General features: G+C 36.6%; 1 protein-coding gene across 1 annotated transcript in view; it reads right to left on the reverse strand.

The window, feature by feature from the left end:
* Positions 1–402: 402 nt before the first annotated feature.
* The window catches only part of RPAP3 (RNA polymerase II associated protein 3), a 43,564-nt gene continuing 16,653 nt past the window's right edge, over positions 403–27,313 (reverse strand). Inside the window, exons 6-17 of the mRNA XM_045465650.1 lie at positions 25,140–25,261; positions 24,355–24,425; positions 23,093–23,218; positions 22,026–22,153; positions 18,298–18,419; positions 16,826–16,896; positions 16,607–16,708; positions 9,554–9,774; positions 8,108–8,294; positions 7,185–7,282; positions 6,366–6,466; positions 403–3,567 (exon numbers count right to left, since the gene is read on the reverse strand). Of these exons, the coding sequence (XP_045321606.1) occupies positions 3,482–3,567; positions 6,366–6,466; positions 7,185–7,282; positions 8,108–8,294; positions 9,554–9,774; positions 16,607–16,708; positions 16,826–16,896; positions 18,298–18,419; positions 22,026–22,153; positions 23,093–23,218; positions 24,355–24,425; positions 25,140–25,261 (1,435 nt within the window). The 3' untranslated portion in view covers positions 403–3,481. The remainder of the gene's footprint in view (positions 3,568–6,365; positions 6,467–7,184; positions 7,283–8,107; positions 8,295–9,553; positions 9,775–16,606; positions 16,709–16,825; positions 16,897–18,297; positions 18,420–22,025; positions 22,154–23,092; positions 23,219–24,354; positions 24,426–25,139; positions 25,262–27,313) is intronic.

A 27,313-nucleotide genomic window follows, 5' to 3' on the forward strand; every position in this document is an offset into this window, starting at 1 on the left:
GATACAAACCTGACGGCCACTCCTCTACATGAATCCTCCCTAGGTTTCCCAGTTCGCTCACGGGAAAGTCCACGTCTCTTATGATCTCGGCCCGGCTTTCTTCTCCCACTTCATCTCTTACCGCTGTCTAGCTCCCACTCCATGCTCCAAATTAAAGTTTGTCAAACAGGGCTTGTATTTTGCATCTGTTCCTGCTGTTTCCCATGACCCCCTCGTATTACCTGTCATAACAGCTGTCATACGGTTTATTTTATCCCCCACACCCTTTTAAGCTTTGTGAAGGCAAAATCCATTTTTAGTTTGTTCATTTTGTATTTCCAGTGCCTACTAGCACCTGGCATTAGATGTGTACTCAATAAATACTTGTTGAAGGAATGAATGAATGAATCAGTCAAACAATAGTTTAATTAACATTAAATGTTTTAATGTTAAACAGAATTCTGACAAATATCAAACATTAAAAAATTATAAAAATGTAAACTGAGCTTTGGTACTGTGTTCAGAAATGCTTTCTCTTGACACAAATAATAGATTTGTAGGTTGGGAGTAAAATCTTTCTCAAACGCATTAACATAAATTACTGAAATGGTAGGGACTTGGGTACACTGTACCCATTTGTTGAAATTAATGCAAATAAAAAGACTGGGAGGAAGTCAATAAATGGTAGGCATGGTATTTCTGTCAATAATGCAAGATTATGATTTAAATGTTGCTTTCAAGTAAGGAGATATTATTAACAGTGAAGAACTAGATTTTTAGAAAGAAATCACTTGGGAAGTTCTGCTTTTGTGTTTTTATGTCAATTAGTGATATTACTATTATTAACAAAAATAACTAAGCACTATATGACAGGCACTGTATTCAATGCTTGTATGTATCAGCACATTTATCTTTCCAAGAATCTTTGAAGGAGGCACTTACTATTTTTCTAATTTTATGTAAGGAGAAACTGAGGCTTGGGAAGGTTGAGCAATGTGTCTGAAGTCACAAGCAATTTAAGTGCAAATAGGATGTACACTCGGAATACAAAATGACTCTCTTTACCACTGTGCTATTTTGCAGTAAGGCAACAATAAGACATTCCCTAAAGACTATACTTTATTCCAACAACTTTCAGGAAATGAGGGTACCTATAATAATAATAACAACAGTAACTTAAAGTGCTTGCTATATATCTGGACTCCGTTCCAAACACAAGTGTGTCCATTCCTTTAATCCTCACGGTCACCCAGTGAGGTAGAAACTACTAGTATGTCCATTCCACAGCTCAGGAAACCAAAGCAAAGCAAAGTGATTGGTCCAAGGCCCTAAAGCCAGAAGAATGAAGCCAGGATACAAATATGAGAAGTCTGACTCCAAACCTTTGTCTTAACCACTACATGCAATCTTCTCTGGGGGAAAACAGGCTAACATTAAAACTAATACAAACTCTAAAGTAAATTTTGGGATCCATACTTCTTCAGTCAGTCCACAGTCTGTATGGAAGTAATGCAAAATAAATATTCCAGGTTGGACTAGTTCAAATAGCTGTAGGTTACGAATAGAAGACACTATATTCTGAACCTGTTCTGCTATTTTTTAGCTCTGAAATCATGGAACCATTTACCCTGTAAATCTCCTTTTCTTGTGTTAAAAATGGCAATCACCTATCGATAGATGAATGGATAGAGAAGATGTGGTGTATATATAAAATAGAGTATTATTCAGCCATAAAAAAAGAATGAAATCTTGCCATTTGCAACAACATGGATGGAGCTAGGGAGTATAATGCTAAGTGAAGTCAGTCAGAGAAAGGTAAGTACCATATAATCTCACTCATATGTGGAACTTAAACTAAATGAGCAAAGGAAAATGAGAGAGACAAACCAAGAAACAGACTCTTAACTATAGAGAACAAATTGATGATTATCAGAGGAAAAGTGGTTGGAGGGATGGGTGAAATAGGGAATGGGGATTAACGATGACACTTGTGATGAGCACAGGGTGATGTATGGAAGTGCTGAATCACAGTTCTATACCTGAAACTAATAGAACACTATACTATGTTATACAGTATGTTAAACAGTATGTTAACTACACTGGAATTAAAATTAAAAACCTAAAAAAAAAAGGCAATCACACTACCTGCCCTAACTAGTTTGTAAGCCTTTTCTAAGGATCACTCAAGAAAACAAAGAACATTTTTGCCTTTGGAATGCACTTCTGTACATCAAAATCATTAAAGTCATTCAAAATTCAATACTTGTAGCTTATGTATAAGCTATACATAAAAGGCTCAATTTCATTGCCTTTCCATAGGCCAAAATAGAATACACTTAGCAATGCATAACACTAACGAGCTCTATCCCAAGTATATTGTAAAATACGGAAACTCCACAAATTATGATTTTAATAATGCATACCATGAACTGGGAAATTATCTTTGTAAACACAGTACGATTATTACTCAAGCAATTTTAAGCATATGTACGATGTAACAAAATAACCAACAGTATAAAATAAAAGTCCTAAATTTGTCTTACTGATGCTGATAACAGCTACAGAATGGTGACCTAATATTTTAACAACCTGATGGCCTCTAAAATTAACTTAGTTTTAACATTTACAGTATGCCCAAAATTTGCTAGGGTGCTATTTTAAACATTTACTAAAGTTGATTCCTATGGTAAAACTGAATTAAATTGTGTAAATACCAATTGAGTGCTTTATTATGTGGAAAGGACTGTGCCAGGTAGTATGTAAAACAAGGATGAGTAGAATACCAGCCTTGCTTTCAGAAGCTTTACAGACACCACAATTACACGCAAACACACACGCAAGCTACATGCTAATTACAACTTTAAACATTCTTAGTTTTTAAAATTCTTACACTTTACTTTAGATAATTGTCTGCCTTTAGAAGACATAAATGTGGATATCAGGAGGAAAAAAACCTGCAGCATGAAAACTGAAGGATGCTGTGACTCTTTGATTAACCTGTTCAAAGAGTCTAGTTAACAGTGTCCTTTCAACATAAATACTAAAATTATACACCCTGCAATTAAATAATTTTATATTACTTAACTAGCATAATGATATTAAAACTATAGAAACTGTTTATCTACTTAACCTCTATACCAATATAACTTTATTCATATGCTAACGAAGCAACCTTGTCACATGGCTACAAAAACATGAAAATATAAAAATACTGTTATAATTATGGGGTACTGAAGAATGTAGATTTAAAATTTTAAATGACGTAAAATATTGATCTTCATAAGTATACATTATATTTTTATTTCTGGAAAATGACTTATAAATAGTTCACTTGAGGACATTTGTCATTACTTAAGTCACAGTTCACTGTATAATTAACTTATGTCTACAGATAGTCCTTTCCTGTATGATTTCATTTTCTTAAAAAGCAAAGTACTTTATTTTCAGTAAGCAAAATTTACATATGAAAGTCACAGACAATAATTTCAGTAAACAATGGAAATCAGCCACCATATCTTTTCTTAAGTTCTTCAACAGACTTATCCTTCAATCCTGATTTGTCTATGTGATTGAACAACACACATGCAACTGAAAAAAAGAGAAAAGAATCATTTTAATCTCCATTTTTTAAAAACTAAGTGAAACAAAAACTAAAGGCAATAACCTGATTTGCCAAGTAAAACTCTTCATATTTTAAAGCAATAATCATTAGGATTATTTATAAATTCTAATTCAGACATCTAAAAAGGTTATCTGAGAAAAAAACACAGGAAACTAATGACATTTCTTACCAGAATATTCTGTAAAAAAAATTCCCCTACTTTCTCAATAACATTAAACTTGCAGATTAAACTTAACTGATTCTGTACTACCTTAAACACTTTTGCCTGTGTAACAAGTATACTTTTAGTTACTTAATATTTCAATTAACTGTTTTTCAAACTGAAACCATTTTATTTTAAAAGAAAATTCTGTATCACTACTGTAAATTAAAACTTCCTAATAACATCACAAAATCATGTTAGTGATACATTTTTATTATCTCTAATAAAATATGTAACCCTTAAAAGTTAAAACAGGGCGATTGGGTGGCTCAGTCTGTTAAGCGTCTAACTCCTGATCTCAGCTCAGGCCATGATCTCATGGTTTGTGGGTTCTAGCCCCAAGTCAGGCTCTGTGCTGACACTATGGAGACTGCTTGGGATTCTCTTTTCCTCTCTGTCTGCCCCTCCCCTGCTTGTGTGCTCTCTCGCTCTCAAAATAAAAAAATAAACTTAAAAAAATAAAACAGGATTTGCCTATAAATCATATAAAATCACCTTTCATACCACCGAATGGCCCACATTCAACACTTTGGAAAACTCCATTATAGTTCATATATTTCTCAACATTAAAACCAGCTACTGGTTGTTAATGATACAACAGATAACAACAGCTAAATATTAATTAAATGCTTAGTTACATGCCAGGAGCCATTCCAGGTGCTCCCCTGGTGCTCCCTTTGGCTGGCCATGGTGACCCAACCAAGACAGTACTGTTGGTAGGCCAGTCAAAGGAACCAACTCACATTCTTTGAATACACTTGAACTTCCCACATGACAGTAGCAAGAAGCTCCTTTATTCAATGCATTTATACTGACAGGCTGTTATGCACTAAGCACGGTTCTAAGCCCTGAGGCCTAGAGAACAAGGTACACAAAGATCCTGTTCTCAGGGAGCTTTCATTCTAACAGGGAGAGAAAAATAATAAACAAATACAGGAAGTATTTTCAGCTAGTTACATACTATGAAGAAAAGTGAAGCAGGGTAAGAAGCCAGAGGTGATGAGGGAGGGCAGGGGAGCAGTTATTCTGAGTAGGTCTACTGAGGAAAGGTGCCTCTGAGGTGGCAACTCTCAGGTGAAAACTGAATGAAGTGAAGGAGTAGGCAAGGGGAAGACATTCTAGGCTGAGGCAATGGCCAAACGCAGAGCGCCGAAGGCCAAAATAAGTTTACTAGCTTGATATATCTAAAGATATATGGGGCGCCTGGGTGGTGCAGTCGGTTAAGCGTCCGACTTCAGCCAGGTCACGATCTCGCGGTCCGTGAGTTCGAGCCCCGCGTCAGGCTCTGGGCTGACGGCTCAGAGCCTGGAGCCTGTTTCCGATTCTGTGTCTCCCTCTCTCTCTGCCCCTCCCCCGTTCATGCTCTGTCTCTGTCCCAAAAATAAATAAACGTTGAAAAAAAAAAATTTAAAGATATAAAGTCAGTATAGTGGAGCAGGAAAAAAAGTAGTACAAAAGATCAGAATAGTAATTAAGAGAAGCCAATATTTTTTAGGGAATTTCAGGGGCTATTTTTGACTTAAAACAGAAACATCTTTTACTTTTTAAACTCTACCCAAAAAGTTCATGTAAAATTACATGTCCACTTCTCTCAGTACAATGTAAAATGTATTTTTCTTAGTGATTCAGACTCAATGTTGCTGCGAGAAACATAAACAAGAAAAGGAGCCCAAAGTACGTTTAGTCCAGGAGGTATATGAAAATGGTACACAGAGTTTTTGCTATTTTTAAAACTAAACAACCGGTACTCTTGTATTCTAATACCTTTCTCTTTTTCCTAAAACTTAAGTAAAGTCCCAAACTCTAAGTAATTGAAGTTCCCGCACAGTTCGATTTTAGTCAGGTTTCCCTAAGCTGACACCTCATGGTAAAGACCAAGGTGTAGAAATAAATAAGGAATACAATTCTGCAGGCTCATCGCCTGCCAATTTCCCCCCCATAATCCAGCTGCACTGTACTGTTTTAGTTTCTGAACTCAGTCTGCTCTCTCCTGCCTCAGAACTTCTGCATACGTCACTCCCTGGGTCAAAACTCTTCCCCACCCTCTTCATTAATCAACTCCTGTGCTTCTTTGAGGATTCAGCTGAAATCAAACACAAGAAAATTACTCTCATTGTATGAGTCCCACCTCCTTGCACTCATGCCCAGTTACCTGCTCCTATGGTAGGTACCCTTTACGTGGTCCACGACAGCAGGCTCTCCACCGTTATGCTCTGATGCATTTTCAAGAAGAGTCCAGACTAGAAAGCCAGACTGCCTAAGGTTGAATCCTGGGTCTGACTTCCTACCTAGGTGACTTTGGTCAAGTTCCTTACCTCTCTATGCCTCAGTTTCCACCTTTGTAAAAGGGAACTGATAATCACACCTACAACTCATAACGCTGTTGTCAGGATTAAAAGATTTTATTTCACTTAATTCAATTTAACTTAATTGTGATTAAATTTAAATGTATGTGCCTTATACATAGTAAATATTCAATACATGTTCCCTATTGTTTGTTGAAAACATAAAGGAACATGTCAGAATAAAGAGATCTGGAAAAGCTTTCTTCACAGAACTTACTTTTTTTCTCAGGTTCTGACATAAACATCACTGCCATATCAAACCTTTTTAGTTCAGAAAGCCTCTGTAAGATTTCAAAGATGAGTGATGGCTCTTCTTTCCTGAAATAATCCAAATATAAAACAAATGATTAAAAGTAACTCATTTAATTGTTTTTTTCTAACACAGTATTTCTAATTATATAGAAATAAGACCTCCATTTATCTTTCTCCCTGGATACAGTCTATATTTTAAGTGCCCAAATGAAGAGATTTATGGTCAACTGAAGAAATTACAATATTCCTAAATGTGAAGCTTAGCACAGACTTTATTAACTTGCTATCACATCTGTCACTTCTACACCTTCCTTTCTTTAAAAAAAGTTTTTTTTAAGAGGCGCCTGGGTGGCTCAGGCAGTTAAGCGTCTGACTTCGACTCAGGTCATGATCTCACGGTTTGTGAGTTCGAGCCCCACATCAGACTCTGTGCTGACAGCTCAGAGCCTGGAGCATGCTTCATGCTTCAGATTCTGTCTCCTCCTCTCTCTGCCCCTCCCGTGCTCATGCTCTGTCCCTCTCTGTCTCTCAAAAACAAATAAACGCTAAAAAAAATTTTAAAAAAAATTTTTAAGTCCTTTTTTCTCCTACCTAGTCATTTCTCTTTTTATTGCTTGCACTTGTCACCTTTTTTACAACTTCTGTAATGCTGAAATTTACTAGAAAGCTGATTTAGTTATACAGAAGGTAGTAATAATGAAATCCAAGAGAATGACTTTCCCAAATCACTAGAAACAGCGTAACACTACAATACGCAGGTATAAGGGAAAAAAATTCAACTTACTCAATGTAAAAGTCATGCAGAATTTTAATGATTTGGTTGAATACATCTGGATCTAGATTCTTCTGAAACAACTTAGGATACATGGATGGTTCAATTTTCTTGGAAGAGATATAAAGAGTTAGAAAACTACATTATGGCAACATTCACATATCACAAATTATGTATATAACAATTGCTTAGGTGAATATGGTAAAGAATAACTATTATGCATTAATCCTTACTGAGTAATAATGAGGTCACAGTGAAATGTAACTGTGACAGAACAAAAGTTAGAGGAACTGTAAGATAATCACTCTGCTCAAGACAGAGAAAAATCTCATGAACAGAGAGATGGAGATGTACACCCCCTTAGGAGAGACAGGAAACTTGAGAGTGCTCTCAAGGAGCAATAAAAATAACCAGACAGTTTAAAAAATAGAATTACATGAGACAATGTATTTAGAAGTAACTGCGTTCTGGAAAATTGCAAGGGATTATTACTGTAATCACACTTGAGAAAGACAATGCTAAAATCCATTATTTGGTCAATTTCATAAGATTTGTTCTTTTTCTGGGAGCAAATAAGAGCTCATTTTCAGGAGAATGATTGCCTAAATATTGCAAGCAGTTGCTTGGGGCACATGGAAGGCACTCAATGTATTTTAACTTCTTAAAGAAGTTAAAGAAGAATGAAGAATTAAGTTTAGGTTATGGTTTTTCAAATTAGATTAAGTTATTTTAGACCACAGAATTTAACACAGAACCTATTTCCAAAGGCTTCCTGGTTGCAAATATTTAAAATAGTCTGGCCAGGGTAATATATGCATTCAGCAAGTGCTCTACAACCCCCTTATACAAGAGCAAATACAGTACTCTTATTATATAGTGACAAAAGCAGCTCTGACCTTTCACTTAACTAGAACTGCTAGCTTCCTCTTTCTTACCTTCACATACCGATACAACATATCTGGGGAATTTTTAAGTTGTCTGAAATCAGATTCAAGCTGAAACGAGTTTGCAGGAACAGGAGGAAGAACAGTAGTGATAAACTGAGCAGGTGCTCTGTCTATCTGTATAGAAGTCTTCTCACTGAAAGACTGACATACATCCTGTTTCAGGTTGACCTGGGGTCTGAAATATTTCAGAGGCATCAAACAATTAGAAAAGAACCACAAATCGTCAAAGCTTATATAAGGAGACATCAACAGAGATTTTTTAATTTCTGACTTTACTAATATATTATTGTAACTATTTATATTCTGCACATAGCAAATTCTTTTAGCTGTCAATATCTGTATTTTTGGTAAGACAGATTATACTTTTGCAAATTTTCACATACTGGCTATATAACAACTATTCTCATCTATAGGGCTAATATAACCTGGTCACGTTTTAAAGCGCACCATTTCTATATACGACATTACTACATCACATACACTCACAACTCAGCCTTTCCGAAATCTGAATTAGCACGTGTCAAGAAAGATACTCCAAGACACTAAGTGCTTCCTCCTTTAAAAAAAAATCTGCCTACTTAGTGTTTTCCTCAAATCACTTATCACTATCACTTTAAATAAAATCACTGAAATTCAACATTAAAAAAAACCTTTTAATAGGATTGCTGAGTGGCAATACAAGAATGGATGAATAAAGCTTCAACATCCCAAAATAAACCTAATTAATCTATATCTTTTATGTTCTTACCATTAAGCATACATATGACTATTTTAAAATTCCAAGCATAATTTAAGGAGCCCACAAATAATCTTATGTATTAATGACTAGAATAACGATGACTAAATTCTACACTTTTTATGAAGCTTCTTATTAAAAAATTAAAGATTTTTAGGAGTGCCCGGGTGGCTCAGTCAGTTAAGTGTCCGACTTCGGCTCAGGTCATGATCTCACAGTTCGTGAATTCGAGCCTCACATCGGGCTCTGTGCTGACAGCTCAGAGCCTGGAACCTGCTTCATACTCTGTGTCTCCCTCTCTCTCTGCCCCACCCCCACTTGTGCGTACTCTCAGTCTCTCTCTCTCTCAAAAATAAACATTAAAAATTTTCATAAAAAAGAAACTAAAGATTTTTCTAAATTAAAAAGTGAAATACATACACAGAAGTTCTAGAACAAAAATGCACAGAATCAATTTCCTCAAGATACTTTCTTATTTTTAACTCTCCCACTATGGTATAGGAATAGTGATCACACCTTAAACGAACCCTCTCTTACAGTTAAGTACAAATGAAAAAGAAAAACTAGAATGTGAAGTTGGGCAGTTCAAAGAATTTTGGTGATGAGCACAAACCAGAAGTCTCATCAGTAATATCAACTTTCTAGTGAATTATAACCATTCCAGATGAGTATAAAATAAGAGTATTTCTTCTACTCACGGCCGGGCTGAAGTATCACTGATTTCTTCTATTTTCAGTACTTTTGCTTTTGGAATATCACTTGTGGGCAAAAGGTCATCTTGGCTTGAATTTTTCTTACTTGTAGCGCCCGCACTTGCTATCCCATTTGCCAGAGTAATGTTATTAGCAGCAGTATCTGGCACATCAATAGTCTGTATCAAATTACCAGTTTCTTCAATAATAACCTTCTTGAGTGGTTTCTAAAACAATTAAAATCAATTCTTTAAATCAACATATTAGGGTTTTCTATTTTAGGATCACAAATTAAAAGGTTGCAGTGTTCTTACAGCTGATATTGGCTACGTATTTTGAGAATGTACTTGGATTTTAATTTCCCAGACTAACAGTTGTAAGTAAATTCAATTTGATGGTTAGACACACAGGAGTCATACTCTGAGAATATAAAGAATAAAAAGATGCACAGTCCCTACCATATGGAAGTCTAAATGGGAGAAAGAAGAGATGCTCCTATACATAATTACAAGACAATGGGATGCATGTTATAAAAGGTGAAGTACAAAATGCTAAGAGAACAAGGGAGGCTTCACAGAAAAAGGACACATGAACGGCAATGTGGAAGGGCACTGCACGGTCAGTGGAAATATGAGAAGTCCAATGGGGCTGGTGCAAGGGGAGGAGTGGTGGTATGGACAAAGCCTGAAAGGCTCCTTAAAGGCAGTTTATAAAGGAATTATGCGTCATGTCAAGGAGTTTGGACTTCATCCTACAGGCAACAAAGCCAAGAAAAATGATAGCCAAACCTACAGTGGGCTAACTGAAGACACACAGAAAAAGGTCAGGGAGTTAATTAGTATTCTGTATGAAACAGACTAACATTAAAATCGAAGTAGATTTTCTAATATGTAGCAGCTGGATAAAACCAGCGAAGGATTAAAGATCTGCCAAATATATTCACGAAGTTGGTCAGACTTGACCATATGGTTTTTAATTTAATAAAATAAATAGGGTTCACTCTTTCAGTCACTGTGTCAAACATGTTCCATTTCTTCTTAAGTTTACATATAATACTCTGTTAGTAATAAAAAAAATTTCTTCAATATAATCTAAGTGTTCATTCCAACTGTATGGTTGAACTTTAAATCAAAACGTTGTAGATATAAAAAGTTTTTGGGGGCGCCTGGGTGGCTCAGTTGGTTGGTTGAGCATCCAACTTCGGCTCAGGTCATGATCTCATGGTTTGTGAGTTCAAGCCCTGCGTCAGGCTCTGGGCTGACAGCTCAGAGCCTGGAGCCTGCTTTGGATTTGGTGTCTCCCTCTCTCTCTGCCCCTCCCCTGCTCATGCTCTGTCTCTCTGTCAAAAATAAACAAAGATTAAAAAATAAAAAACTTTTTTGACACATATACTGAACTCAATGACATACAAACTCAATGTTAAATGCAGACATTCTATTAACACAGCTAAGACTAACAGTTAACAACCAAATGTTACCGGATGAATATAACTTTTAAAAGCCATTAGCAAATTTGTTAACAGAATCACAGTAGCAGTTCTATTTAAAGTGCAATTACGTTAAGCTAAGGCCTTCGCTTTGCTGAGAAAAATCAACAGCAACAGTTTTCTATGAAGATATTAACCAAGAATGGGCATGTGTTAGTGCTGCAAAATAAACTGTCATTTCTGACAGGCAATAATCATTGAACTAAATCAATATAGTCCCATTTAAAGCCAAACCTTTCACTGACAACAGATGTGTCAACATGATCCCAATTTTAAAATTTCCTAGTCGGTGGTCTCTATTAAGTGTAGGCAGCTCCCACTGGGAGCTGCTGAGGGCTACTGATGGTTAGGGGGGCAGGGGGAATGACAGTATGCTGGTTAACAGGAGTCAAACACAAAAGATATCACTACAGAAAGATGTAAGAATATATGAAAGCTTCAATTAACCATTTTTTTTAATTAAACTTAGATGCATGACATTTTACTTAGCTCTATATGAATATGGCCATTTCAAGAAAAGGAAGAGAAAAATAATAAACAGAAAGGGGGAAAGAGATGGGAAGTACCAGGTAGAAAGGTGAGGTTTTGCTACAGGAAAACAGAGAAATGAAAATAAAGTATTTCAGCAGAGGCTATGAGATCAGGAAACGCTTCATTTACTACCACCCATTAGGGAGCCCCAGGTCCCAGATAATCTACATCACTGCTCTTCTACATTCTCTCCAGAGATCTGCCAGAAGTGCTCTCAGGCTGTCAGCCCTTGAAACAGAGACTTCCCTGGCCTAGGCTCTCACTTGACTAAAATCATCCTAGGACTCTCTCCACGCCCTGGGCTTTCCTCTCTTTCCTGACCACTTTTCCCATGATCGGGTTCCTGAAAAGGAAATTAATATTCATTTCACCTAAAACTGCCTTAGCGTTAATCGGTATTATTTCCTTTGATCTAAACTAACCTGTGAGTTATTCTCAAGGAGAAAAAGTAAGGATCACACAGGGATTTGGTAACTGGCCCAAGACTTCAAAGTTTATGAAGGGGGACTAAAATCAACTCTTAAAAACATTACATCAAACTGCATCTTTGATTTTTTAAATAACACCCACTTTTTTACTATAGAGACCTATTATAAAAATAAACAGCAATTTTCCCTTCCCCGCTAGGATACTGATTTTGTTTGGGATCATTTACAGAATGGTTCACCTCAGATGTTTCATTTCATAGAGGTGTTTTGTTTTGTTTAGAGGCCTTCCCACAAAAGAGTTAAATACATGTTGCATTTTCAAACTATTAACATAAACTGATTTTTAAAGTGAGGGAGAAGAGAACCTAACAGATATATAAAAGCTCCTCAGGGCACACTGGCCATGGTACATCACATACACAGATATTTGGTTTACTACATGTCAATGTTTTTGTTTTTTTTTTTTTTTTTTTTTTTAATTTTTTTTTTTTTCAACGTTTATTCATTTTTGGGATACAGAGAGACAGAGCATGAACGGGGGAGGGGCAGAGAGAGAGGGAGACACAGAATCAGAAACAGGCTCCAGGCTCTGAGCCATCAGCCCAGAGCCTGACGCGGGGCTCGAACTCACGGACCGCGAGATCGTGACCTGGCTGAAGCCGGACACCTAACCGACTGCGCCACCCAGGCGCCCCATGTCAATGTTTTTATAATTATGGACAACGAAGTCTGACAAAAGCTTTTTAAACCTTGTGAATTAATTTTTGTGAAAACATCTTACAAAGATGTAAAAGTTTAAACCACTTTTAATTAAACATCTGATCACCTTTACTGAAAAGAACAGAATAGCAGCACATTAACATAATGTATGAAAATGAATACAATGTATAAAAGCTACTAGGTTTATGCCTGGCATATGAACACGTACAGTCTCAGAATAAAGTCACAGTAAGAACACTAGGGGGCGCCTGGCTGTCTCAATCAGTAGAGCATGCAACTCTTGATCTCGGGGTCCTGAGTTCAAGTCCCACGTTGGGTGTGGAATTAAAAACAACACTGGAAAAGCATTAAAGTAAGAAATTCTGTTACTAACCTGAAATATGAACTTGACAAACTTTCTTTGCCTTTCTTCCTTTGTAAAAGGAAGACAAGGTATCTGTTTTAACTTCCTTACAAAATTATTTCTCTCAAAGTATCTGCCATGCGTAACAGCTACTTCCAGGAGGCAGGGAGAGAATCACGAGCAGTGAGGGGCACACAGGGAGATTTTGGGGGCTGACACCTTTCAAGTTTTGACCTAGCTGATTTCATGGTTGTTCACTTTATAATTATTTTTTAAATCTTAATTTGTCTTGTGTACTCTTCTGTATATGTGAATGTTAGAAATTACCATAGAGTCATATCATATATATATATATACTTATATACATATATATTTGCCCTAAATGAATAACTTTAAAGATCCAGCACAGAACAAATTGCTAAATTCACGCCAGCTATTCCTTCTAATATTGCAGGGGGAAAAACTGGCTTTGTTGGACTTAATGAAAAATACTACAGTATACCAAAAACAATGTGCAATGGTATATTTTTAAGGACGATTTGCATATACTACAGTTTTGCCGTAGGTGCTTTTTTTTTTTTTTTTTTAAGGTGTAGATATAGTACTGAGGGCTTTGCAATGTTAGGGTAATAAACCTGAGGACATTTTAACGATCCTCAGGTTTCTCAGGACATACATGCGATGGGCTGTGTCATTTCCCCACACAGAGCTGGGAGCAGGTGTCTCTCAGAGAGACTGAGGCTGTTTACAGCAAGGTGGACATACCACCTGTGCAAATGTGCATTGTACAAAGACCATGTGCTGGATTCTTCGAGCCACGAGGCACACCTCTAACTTTATTTCCAGCTGACTGAGCCCCAGGCTGTCCACAGTTGTTTGATGAGTTATGAAAACACCCGAACCAGGGCCCTGTGGTGTCTTCACTAAGTAAAAGGGACAGGTCTCCCCCTTATCCTTGGGGGTCACCTGAACATGTGAAAAACTCTCTGCTTCTGATCAGGGACCTGAGAGTAGAGAGTTTAAGATGGTGAAGGAATAAATGGGGGTTTGTTTTATTTCTGCACAATCTATGCAAATCACAATAGGCCTCCAGTCCTCCTAGGGCCTTTATCAGATCCAGAAGCTGGTGCTGCTCCCGTGAGGAACAGCAGCTCTGTCTCTACCAAGGGTACAGAGGACAAGGGAAACGCTGCGGTCATTTTCAGTTGTGACTCTTCCGGGAAACCTTCATCTTTTTGGACAGCACCCTCTACTGGCCTTACCTCTGTTTTGTGTGTTGTGTGGTGTGTCTGCTGCGTTACTTATTTTCAAAGTCCAAACTCTTAGCTCAGGAACCTCCAGGCTTCTCTGTTTTCAGCTTGTTGTCTTGGTTGTGCCTCCAGAAGCCAAAAGCACTTAAAGGCTCAGGACCTTAGGGCTTTTACCGCGCATTTCTGGGAATAACAACGAGGATGGCAACACACTCCATACTGAAGTCTCACGGCCTGGCTGACTCCCAAGAACTCCTCTATGTGGGATCGTTGTTGTTTCCTCCTTTCCTGTCTCCAGTGAGACAATTAACCTGTTCAGAATGTCTGCGGTAATCCTCACAACTGGAAAATGTGAAACCTCATCCCTCCAACTTTACATTGTGTGCTTTGTGCCATTTTGAATGGTCTTAGGTAAATTTCCTAACTCATCACTGCTCCTTCTCTGGTGGCAGATGCGCTACACGGAATCCCTCCAGTTGTACCCTGGGTAAAAATATGCTTAATTATCAGAAGTCACGTATTTGTGCTAGAAAACGTACACTGGAAATGGAAGTTATGAAGAAAGAAAATCAGTTAAAACTGCAGGGCCAGGTCCCCACAAAGTCCTTCAGTTGCGTTCACATGACCACGTTCTGTTGTGTCCTGAGTCACTGTTAGAATGGATACCACCCCTCATGATACATCATGGGAGTTTTATACTAGAAGCTGAAACACATCTGTGTTGACCCTATCATTTAGAATTTTTGTCTTTTTCCATAGAATATAATCACTGTGTCTCACAGTGTACTTAAAAATCAGAATTGACAAATTAACCTAAATATAACTGAGCTTAGTTGACATTTATAAGTAACACGCTCCTCTCAGAAAACACGTTCTCAGTTCCCCTGTAAGACTCCAGACATCCCTATCCAACCAGAGGTCTGAGGCCATTGACAGAACTTCCAGAGAAGACTTCTTTGTCTTGGAGAGACACAGAGGGAGGTCAGGGCTGACAGGCAGAACTTTTCCATGGGAGTGGCTATGATTCCATGTGCAGAGTATGGGCTTTTTATTCCCATTTGTTCTCTTCTCAATATACAAATAACAACATTCTGTGGCCAAGGAGAGGGAGGGATGCGAATGCCTGTCTGAAATGCTACTTTATTAGTCTGTAATTACTTGCGTTCATCCTCTAGGATGCGACCCCTTGCTGTTCTACATTCGCAAACATGAGCAGTGACGGGTGGTGACAGTCATTTAACCTCCTGGCATCTATTCCTCCAAGCTGTAGGTGACACCCAGTGGGAAGGGTAGCGTTTTCTGGCACTGATGCTGCTCTCTTGCAACCTGGTGGTAGGAAAGGTGGCAGGTGCTGACACCTGCTTTTTTGGGTTTCAGCTGCTGCTGGTATTGGTTCTTCTGTCATATCAACATAGCTTTCACTTCTGTTTTGCAGGTCAATATGGATGCAAGAGAACTTCCTCCCTTACCAGGACCATCCTGCACGTCCTACTCCACGCCCCCCCCCATCACCATTCATGCGCTACAAGCCACCTCTACCTCCCACATCTTGGTGGCCCCGGGGAGTGCACCTACCACCTCCACCTGCAGAGGATGTGAACAGTAGGAGTTGACATGCAAAGCACATTCACCTTATTTCTGTTGTGGTTGAACTCAGGTGCTGATTTTATTTTATTTTTTTTTTTTTTTCAACGTTTATTTTATTTTTGGGACAGAGAGAGACAGAGCATGAACGGGGGAGGGGCAGAGAGAGAGGGAGACACAGAATCGGAAACAGGCTCCAGGCTCTGAGCCATCAGCCCAGAGCCTGACGCAGGGCTCGAACTCACGGACCGCGAGATCGTGACCTGGCTGAAGTCGGACGCCCAACCGACTGCGCCACCCAGGCGCCCCAAAGGTGCTGATTTTAGATCAAACCCCACACAAGATGCAAAGCTCTTATAATAAAATCATAATCTCGAACAAGAATGGTACTAGCAATTAAAAATATTTAATTATTATAAAATGTAAAACGACTTCAAATATCTTTAATATCAGAAAACATATGGAAATATTTAAATTTATACCGCTAAATTAAGTCACTGGAAAAGTTATACCAGAATTCTAAATAGCTGAATTTTCTCCAGTTTTATTATGTCAATAATCCTAAGAAGTGTTTTTTAAAGATTCTAAAAATGGTCCTAAGAACTTTCAACATTTCTTTTCAGAGTTTATTAATTCAACAGTTTGTTTCCAACTCTTATTAATACAACACTGATACTTAAAATGGAAAAAACCGAAAGAAAAGTGCTTTTCACTTACAGTTGACCCAAGATGAGATGGATTATCAACAGGTTTTATCACATTTTGCCTTTGTGCAGAATCGAGAAAAACATCATCCCAGTGTCCTTTCTCAATTAAGTCCTTGAAAATAAATTTGTAAGCATGACTATCAAAATATCCTCAAGTTATTTATGTTAACAGATAATGTGTTTCTGTTTCAGAAAATAAGACCGTATTTTGGTGAAAAGAACACATTACCTTTTTAATTTTGGAAAGTTCAGTTACTGCTTGCTTATTCCCAGGTTCCAGAAGTAAAACAGTTTCAAAATCTAAAGTGAATTTTTAAGAACTACAATAAATTAGTGAAAATACTTTATGGAGTTCAAGACATGATACATTTAGTTAATAACCATGTTTATCTCAAGAAGTTTTACTCAGGATGCTAGAAACAGGGGAGCAACAGTAAGAGCTAAGCATTTACTAAGTGCTATTCTAGTTACTTTATGTGAATTCTCATGTAACCCTCATCACAACGCCACTTTACAGATGACACAAATAAGACCTAGAGGTCATCTAACTCACCAAAGCTCACACACACTATTAAAGAATGACAGGGTCACTCAGCAAATGTTAAGATAGAATCTAAGAGACCATATAATGGAATATTGTTCAGCCTTAAACCTTGAAGACATTATGCTAAGTGAAATAAGCCAGACACACTCCCTCTCTCTCTGCCCCTCCCCCATTCATGCTCTGTCTCTCTCGGTCTCAAAAATAAATAAACGTTAAAAAAATAAAAAAAAAAAGAAATAAGCCAGACACAAAATGACAAATATTGCATGATTCGACTTATATAACGTATGTAGAATGGTCAAATTCATAGATAGAAAGTAGAATGGTGGTTACCAAGGGCTGGAAGCGGGGGGCCAAGAAGTTCTTATTTAATGGGGAGATTTTCAGGATTAGATGATGAAAAAGTTCTCAAGATGTCTGGTAGTCATGCTTGCACAACAGTGTGAACGTACTTAATGCTACTGAACTGTACACTTAAAAAGGGTTAAGATGGTAAATTTTGTTCACGTTATGTATATTTTACTACCATTTTTTAAATGCATGAGCTACAGCTAAAGCCAGGCTTAGAGAGAAACTGTCATATTTAAATGCACATATGAGAAAAGGCGGCTGAAAATCTAAGTACTGATGTCAAAGTATTAGAAAACACGCAAATTAAACCTAAACAAAGCTGAAGAAAGAGCAGAAATAAAATGAAACAGAAAACACACACAATAAAACCAAGTTGGTTCTTTAAAGAAACTAACAGAATGAATACTTAAAATCTGACAGATCCTGGAAAAATAAAATAATTAGTACCAAGAATAAAAAGGCGCATCACTCCAGATTCCACATTATCCTCTAACCCTGAACAGCTGATCCCCTTCCCTTTTCTTTCTGCCTTTTCCTTTTCACTGATAATTCAAATTATTCATTAATTTCCACTGGCAGTTAGCCAGATTAGACTATATGCTATTAAAGTAAAAGACAATCAGGTCCACTACGGAAGCCATATTCCTCCAAATATGCAAACTATGAATGATCTAAACTGTGAAAGAAAATTTACTTCTCTGACTTCTGTATTCTTGAACCCTGGAAAAGCTACATGAATCTCTGCTTCTGTAACTTGGCAGTCTCATCAGGACAAGTGAGTGACAGTTGTCATAAAACAGTCGTACCTTGTTTGGCATCATTTAACTTTCCCAAAAATGTTCTTGCTGTTCCTCTCCTGGCAAAAGCTTTAGAGTATGAGCCATCTAATAAAATAGCTTGTGTGCAGTCTTTTTCAGCTTCTTCATATCTATTAAACACGACAAAATTACCAACTGGAAAATGCAGCTTATAGAAAAACTTCACATAAACTTGAGTTTCTAATGTAAAAAGCAGGCATATTATTTCAACTAAAAACTCCCAAATCTGTCTTTGAAGGAAGACCATTTCTTTTTTATTCTTCACTCTCACCAAAACCTGGGATCATCTGGTAAGGAGGGAAAAGGTACCAGATTAAAAGAAAGCCAGAAAAAAGTGTGCTGGAAGGATGCAATAGAATGATGGTAAAGCACAAGCAGAGCAGACAAAAGAATCCCACTGCTGGCAGCCTACCTCCCCTCTAACTTTACATGCAGTACACATAAGTACTACACTAACAATTAGAACTGGCACTAATTTTCAAATACAACTTCATGAATATTTACCCACAATAGACACCACCTAAGGAAAACAAAACCATGGGACTTAGGACTCCTTATATCATCTAACGCTTTTCATAAATTCTACTCAACCATGCAACCAGCTATCAATTCAGTCAGACTGGGTAGTGCTCTATAAAAACAAAAAGCGAAGGAGACCTTAAAAAAAAACCCAAAAACTTAAGACCCTCCTATATTTGAAAATGACATTAATGAATTACTGTAAATTTATTTGGCATGATAATGGTATTGTGGTTATGTACAAAAAATCCTTTAGGGATTAGATGTCATAATACCTATGATTTGCTTTACAATAATTCAGAGGGAAAAAAGCTAAATGTAACAAAAAAAAGTGCGGCTTGTTAAAACTAGATGATTTGGTACATGAAGTTTATTATAATACTTTCATGAAAGCTGCAAAAATTTCATAATAAAAATATTCTAAAACAGGAGAATCTCCCGTGATTACATTCTCCCCAAGGCCTACATGACTGCTATCCTACCCTTGAAACAAGACCTCCTAAGAACAAAATAAAATTTCTAATGAACTTAAACATCCCTTAATCCTTTAATTCGCTTTTCAATGAAAGAAAGAGTATGTCTGTGTATGTGCAAATGTGTGTGCCCTATGCCTCTACCAATATATTTTCTACTTTGCTGATTAGGTCATTCTCCCATTCAAGTCATGAGCATGGCCCCCTCACTTTTCAGGGTACAGTACTTTAAAGAGCACAAAGCCAAGGGCTCGTCTGGCTCTCCAGCCTTATCTCTATCACTGGACCCTGCATAACAGTCATAATATGAACCACTTGCCCTTTCAGAAGTTACATGAACTTTTCCACTCTTGTGCCTTTATACCTGAACTGGGACACTCAACCTATTTTTCACCTCTCAACCTATTATTCACTCTCATTGATCAAAATAATGTGTCTCTAATTGTGTCTATTTTTTTAATTTTTAATATCTATTCATTCTTGGGGGGGGGGGAGAGCGGGCAAGGGGCAGAGAGAGAGGGAGACACAGAGACACAGAATCCGAAGCAGGCTCCAGGCTCCGAGCTGTCAGCACAGAGCCCAACACATTACTTGAACCCACAAACCACGAGATCATGACCTGAACCAAAGTTAGATGCTTAATCGACTGAGCCACCTAGGCACCCCATGTTTGTCTGTTAGTTTAAATGAGGATATATATAAACAAAATTTACTTATATGACAGGAGTTCCTAACCTGAGGTCCTTTGAGAGATGTGAAAAGCTGAATGGAAAAAATACTACATGCTTATTTTCAGTTACTTACTTTAAATGGGATTTAGCTTTCTTTCCATTATAACTGCAGACAATAAACCATGGTAGCAAAAGCAGTAGGTGATTTTACACTAAGTATCACTGATATTTTCATATCACATTACAACTGTTACAAACACCTCAAAATACTATTTATGCTCACCACTATTTCAGAATTACAGTAGTAATTTAACCTGCTGTTTGTTTGTATGTGATCACAGAATCCCTGTTTATAAATGCTCCTATGACCTAACTGGCCAACTATCGGGCAACTCTGTCCCTAGCAGTCATTCAGATGCCAAAGAGCAAGGTCATGTGTTATCACACTGGGAACACAATCATCTGTGCACCTTTTTGGGTATTTCCTATCCACACTTACCAGTTCATCAGTATGTGGAAGATGATGTCACAGATCACCCCAAACCTAAAGTTCCACATTATGTCTTTAAAAAAAATTTTTAGCTTTAAATTTACCTGTATTTTTTTTAAAGTAGGCTCCATGCCCAGCATAGAACCTGAACTCACAGACCTGAGATCAAGACCTGAGCTGAGATCAAGAAGTCAGACGCTTCACCAACTGAGCCACCCCAGCACCCCGAATTCGCCTATGTTTTAAATGTAGTTTCTCATTTTGTTGTGGTATGTATATCACTGTATCACAAATTTTTAAAAACTGTTTCAATAAAATTGATTTCCTTTGTACTCTCAAATGTATAATTATACGTGGAAAAATACTATTCTGAAGAAGGTTCCCCATGCAGCCAAAGGGGTCTATGGCACCAAGGTAACTACGAATCCCTATTTTAAGTATTTACATGGTTTTTTCTTAAATTCTGTCACTAGTGTATAAAATATTATTACAACAGATATAAAGAACCATGAGACGCAGTTTCTGCCGTCAGATATTATCCTGATTGTCCAACTTGGAACCCCTGAGTACATCCCGAACAGTTGTTTAGTACCATAGGACCAAGTTTTAGCTGTATATATATATAATCAATCAGCTTATCTCAATGGCAACAATCCTCTTTTGTGATGTATGGATATGCATATAGAAAACACTTCCAGATAAAAATGTGCCCAAAAGGTTCTGAGGTTAAAATAATCTTTAGGGACACCTGGGTGGCTCAAGTCAGTTAAGCGTCTGACTTCGGCTCAGGTCACGATCTCACAGCTTATGAGTTTGAGCCCTACATCGGGCTCTGTTACTGACAGCTCAGAACCTGAAGCCTGTGTCTCCCTCTCTCCCTGCCCCTCCCCACTCAAGCTGTCTCTCTCTCAATAAACATTAAAAAGATTTTTTTTAATAATTTTTAAATCATTAATTCAGAATAACACGCATGAAACAATTAATGTTAAATTGTGTAATGGCAGACTATTAAAAGTGGGAAAATAGGGGCGCCTGGGTGGCTCAGTCCGTTGAGCATCCGACTTTGGCTCAGGTCATGATCTCACAGCTCATGAGTTCGAGCCCCGCGTCGGGCTCTGTGCTGACAGCTCAGAGCCTGAAGCCTGCTTGGGATTCTGTGTCTCCCTCTCTCTCTGCCCCTAACCCACTCGCATTCTGTCTCTGTTTCTCTCAAAAATAAACATTAAAAAAAAACAAAAATAGTGGGAAAATAATAACAAGAGCTAATATTTCCTGAATACATACTGATATTCAGTCTCTCTCTCTCTCTCTCATTTAAATTGAATGCTCAGCTGCTTCTGATTCTGTGTCTCCCTCTCTCTCTGCCCCTCCCCCACTCATGCTCGCTCTCTCTCTCTCTCTCTCTGTGAAAAATAAACATCAAAAAAAATTTTTTTTAATAAAAAATAAATTTAATGCTCAGGAGTAAATAAATTATATTTTATTTAATTGTCTATCTAATAAGCCAATTTATGGTAAATTTCATTTTCACCCTGAAAAGCATTAAGTACATCCAACACTTACTTCTGAATCTTCAGATAGGCCATTGCTCTGTTAGCCGGAAGAAGGGCATTAGTGCCATCTGCTGCTATCCCCCGAGTGTAGCATTCAATTGCCCTTTCGTATTTCCCCTCTTTGAAAAATCCATTCCCCTATCATTTTGGAGAGAAATATAAAGAAGAACGAAAAAAAATGCCAAAAAGTTAGTTGAATTCAAATCTTAAGTAAACACTATGAGAATACTCAACAATATTATACCAGTAACTAAAGTATATTTTAATGTTAAAAATCTAGTCCATGATATATGCTTTAGAATGTTAGTTTCGGTGGTTTTTTGTAATGGCATTCTTCTCTTTTCAGAACTAAAAAGAAACATACACTACTATACTACTTTGCAGCATTAACCATTATTCTACTAATTAAATGTTAAAGCTTAAATTTAAAAACACATTGTAATATAGGCTCAAATATTATACTCTAGTTATACCAAAGGTTGCACAATAGAATTTCATAACCCAAGTAATTTTTGTGAAAGGACAGAGTACCAAAATTGTACAGTTCATTCTTTGGTAACATTAACATGTCTAAACACAGGATAAATTAAACCATATTAGAATGTGCATACCAGATTACCCTGTAACATTCATTTATAGGCTTATCACAATCAATAATCATTCCATAAGTATTTATTAAAAATCTTCTGTGGGTCCATGAAAAACTACAGACACATTAAATTAAATCTCAACTCACGATTTCTAAACGAATTTATCAGAAACAGTCTAGTGTGAATTAGTGGAAAAATAATTATATATAAGAATGAACTGTAACTTATTTCTATGCTAAATTTACATCTATATGTAAATATGTTAAAATAATCAGAGTAATTTGCTCCCTAAACTATGTTTTTTTTTTTTAAATTATGTACCAAGTCATCAATTACTCAAGTTTTGAATTATAAGCTCCAGAGGTTTTTAGTGTAATTTGCAACTCCTACTGAAGAATTTAAATATTAGAGAAGACAGAAACAGATGAACAAGAAACAAAGAGCAAATTCAACAAAACATATGTATGTTGAAATCCCTCTGGATTACCAGATCTTTCTGTGAAATGGCCTGCTGCTTATTCTGTTGCTGTTCAATTTGCTTTTTCTCTTCTTCAGTTGTCTTAATCATCGTATCAGCTCCCTTTGGGCATGAATTTTCTTTGGATGCTAAAGCCTAGGAGACACAGTAGTCCACTAAAATAAAACAAGTAATACAAGATGCATACATATTTCACTGTGAAATACTAAATTACTCAAATATATTAGAATTTCTACCACATTTCAAATTAATACTGAAATAATATCTTTTACTCTAATTCAAAATCTAATTCAAATTACAAAACAAAACAAATACATAATAAATTTAATACACATCTTATTCCAATTAAAATCACTAATGGTAGTTGTTCATTTATTTATCCAACAAATATTTACTGAAATTCTACACAGGCCAGGCACCATCCTAGAAACTATTTTCAAAAATAAACGGATAATCAAGACATCACCAAATTTCTCAAACTTCATATTCATAGTCATTACTTGACCTCAGACAAAATACAAAAATATATAACACAGTTCACAATTATAAGACAGTTGATATATTTATCAACAGATTTTATGTGCTATACAAGTAATGGCAATATTTAAAAGCTGATTTTCCCCAATTGTCACTTTTTTCTCAAAGTTTCAATGCATGGCACAATAATTATAACTCTGATTCAACAGCAAAGTGAAAGGAATATGTAACTGTACAGTATAATTTGACAAAAAAATGTTTAAGTATTTTCTTACTGTTAAAAAATTAGTATTGTTTTTGCTAAGATATAAACTATAAAGACAGAACAACTTAAAACTAACAAAATCAAAGAAATATGCAAAAACTTAGTACAGAAATAAAAGCACAAGCCAAAAAGAAAAATTATGGGGATAAAGAAAAATAATTGTCATCTGGGAAAAAATAAAGCAGCAGGAGTTGAAAAACCTCCAGTGATTTTTTTTGAAGATTTTAAGTAATCTCTACACCAACAGTGAGGCTCCAACTCACAACCCCAAAATCAAGAGTCTTATACTCTATACCAAGTGGGCCAGTCAGGTGTCTCTCAGACGACTTTTTAAACTGATGATTCCAAGAGATCCTGAAATACTATTCTACTTCCTCTAGCTTGCAAATTTGTTTAGTAAAACTGTACAGTACAAAGAATTAAAATTAGAAAAAGTCTATATTAAGTAATCTATGGTACAAAGACTATGCAAAAACCTTTACTTCATCAAATAAACGTTAAGTAATGCACTTAAATAACTATGTTTTACCTGATTAATTTTCCTGAGTTCATTTGTTGCTTCAAAGTTATTTGGTTCTAGTTCTAATACTTTTTCATAATCTAAGTAAATTTGAAGATAAAGAATATGTGAAAGACAAGATATTAAAAAATTCCATACAACAATCATTTGCTACATGTGACAAACAGGCATGCATCCTACAGCAAAATTACGAGGAACCAAGAAATACTAACCAACAGGTTACTGGACTATCTCCATTCTCCACCAAGACAAACAAAATCCTAACAGAATCCCTTGACAAATCACCCTCTTCCACCAGCCCCAGGAAGGACACTTACTATCATTAAGTTGTACATCTTAAAACCAGAAACAGCAGAATCCTATTAGATTATCAACTTTATTCAAATTTTATGATTTATAGTACACAAACTTATTTTATGGAGTAACAAAAGGCTTAGACTTTACAAATGAAGAAAAACATGTCAAGGACTCTATGTGCCGTGCCTCTCTGCCTCACGATATCCAACAAGATGCTTTAATCCCTATTTTACGGCTGAAAAACTGAAAATCATAGGGGACCCACAACCTTCCCCTTGGTCACATAGCTAATACACAGTGGAGTAAGATTTTGAACCAAAGTCTGATTGGTGGCAAATAATGCATTCCTTCCCAAAGTAGCAAAAATGAGATTTCTTCAAATACAGAAAGCTCTCTGAGGGTAGTAACTGTGATTACCTAGTATTCTTTGTATAGCATCTATTAAATTAAACTATTAAAGAGTGTTTTAGATAATAATAAGATGAAAATATTAATACCTTTTTTGGCATCCTCTAACTTTTGCAAAGCAAATCGAGCAGCACCTCGTCTTGTATAAGCCTTGGTGTAACTTCTATTCAAGGCAATTGCTAAATTACAATCAGACTCAGCAACAGCAAATCTGCAATTTAAAAAAGTTGAAGTTAATAATATTCATTTGTCAAGCCAAAACTTCAAAATTTGTTTCTGAAATACCATCTTCTTTTATTTACTTAAGGCTACTGAAAAGCATTAATTCATGATGGTGAGATGTAAATAACATCCCCTCTAAAGGAAAAAGAATGCCCACTACCACTGCTTTCTGTCAGTATTGTATTAGAGGTCCTGGCTAATGCAATTTCACAAGAAAGAAATATACAGCTAAAAGACTGAACAGGAACAAAACTCAGATGATGTGATGGTCTACCTAAAAAACTCAAAACAATCTGGAGACACTGTTAGTAATAATGAAAGTTTGCAAGGTGACTGCTTTACTAAAGATAAGCAACAACAACAACAAAAAAAAAAACAGAAATAAATCTAGCAAAAGATATGTAAGACCCATATGCAGAACATTTGAAGACTGTCTTCAAAAACATTAAAGACGTAAGTGAAGATGTATCATATTCATGATTTATACTAAGTCACAAAACCATAGCAATACAATTCTCTCCAAACTGATCTATAAATCCAAAGCAATTAGAATCAAAATACCTACAGAATTTTTCAAGGAGTCTGACAAGATGATTCCGGTATTTACACTGATAAGCCAAAGTCCAAGAATACTCAAGACATTCCCAAAAAATAATAAGGTAAGAATACATGACCTATGCCAAATATGGAGACTTATTATAATGCTATAGCAATTAAAGGTAGTATGGAATGAGTTATACGGATAGGCAACAGATCAACTGGAGAACAGAATGATGAAAAAAGAGATTCATGTGGGACACCTAGGTGGCTCAGTGGGTTGAGCTCAGTGGATTTCGGTTCATGGTCTCATGGTTTATGAGACTGAACTCCACATCAGGCTCTGTGCTGACAGTGCGGAGTCTGCTTGGCATTCTCTCTCTCCCTGCCCCTTCCTTGCCCTCTCTATCAAAATAAGTAAATAAATATAAAAAAAAAAAAAAAAAGAAAAAGAGATCCATGCAAACTAAGCATACGACAAGGTGGCACTGCAGATCCATGGGGAAAGTGTGGATGTTCAATAAATAAGACTGACTTGACTGAAATAGTCATATGAAAAGATATGAAATTAGACTTCTACCTTCAGCATACATAAAGACTTAAACATGAAAATTAAAACTTAAAAACTTTTAGGGCGCCTGGGTGGCGCAGTCGGTTAAGCGTCCGACTTCAGCCAGGTCACGATCTCGCGGTCCGTGAGTTCGAGCCCCGCGTTGGGCTCTGGGCTGATGGCTCAGAGCCTGGAGCCTGCTTCCGATTCTGTGTCTCCCTCTCTCTCTGCCCCTCCCTCGTTCATGCTCTGTCTCTCTCTGTCCCAAAAATAAATAAACGTTGAAAAAAAAAAAATTAAAAAAAAAAAAACTTAAAAACTTTTAGAAGAAAATATAGAAGACTATTATGAGCTCAGCATGGGAAACTATTGTTGTAACAAATTATATATTTTAAAGTGCTAACCTCTAAAAAAAAACATCAATAAACTGAAATATATTAAAATTAAGAATTTCTGCTCATTGATACTTCACAGAGAAAGAAAAAAAGAAAAGCTACAGAATGGGGGAAAATAATTATTGTAAACAAAACACTGAAGGATTAGTATCCCGAAAGAATTCTTAAAAATCAATAGAAAAACAGACTTACAGAAAAATGCCCAAAAGACAAAACAGGCATTTCACAGGGAAACAAAGGAATACAGGTGGCAAATAAATATATAAGATGTTCAACCTCATTAGCAGTTGTGGAAATGCAAATTAAGACCAAGGTGAATTACCATTTTGCACCCACTTGACTGAAAACAATTAAGAAGCCCGATTCTACCAGTGTTGATAAAGACACGGAGCAAGCATCCACACACACTCCTAATGAGAACATAAACTTATACAACTACCTTTGCATTACTTGTACAACTGGTCATCACCATGTAAGTAGAACATATATATACATCCTGTGACCCAACCCCAAGAAACCTACAAAACTGTCAACATTATCACTGCTTTAAGGAAGGGAG

Source organism: Leopardus geoffroyi, chromosome B4, assembly GCF_018350155.1.
Source record: "Leopardus geoffroyi isolate Oge1 chromosome B4, O.geoffroyi_Oge1_pat1.0, whole genome shotgun sequence".
NCBI classification, from domain to species: domain Eukaryota; kingdom Metazoa; phylum Chordata; class Mammalia; order Carnivora; family Felidae; genus Leopardus; species Leopardus geoffroyi.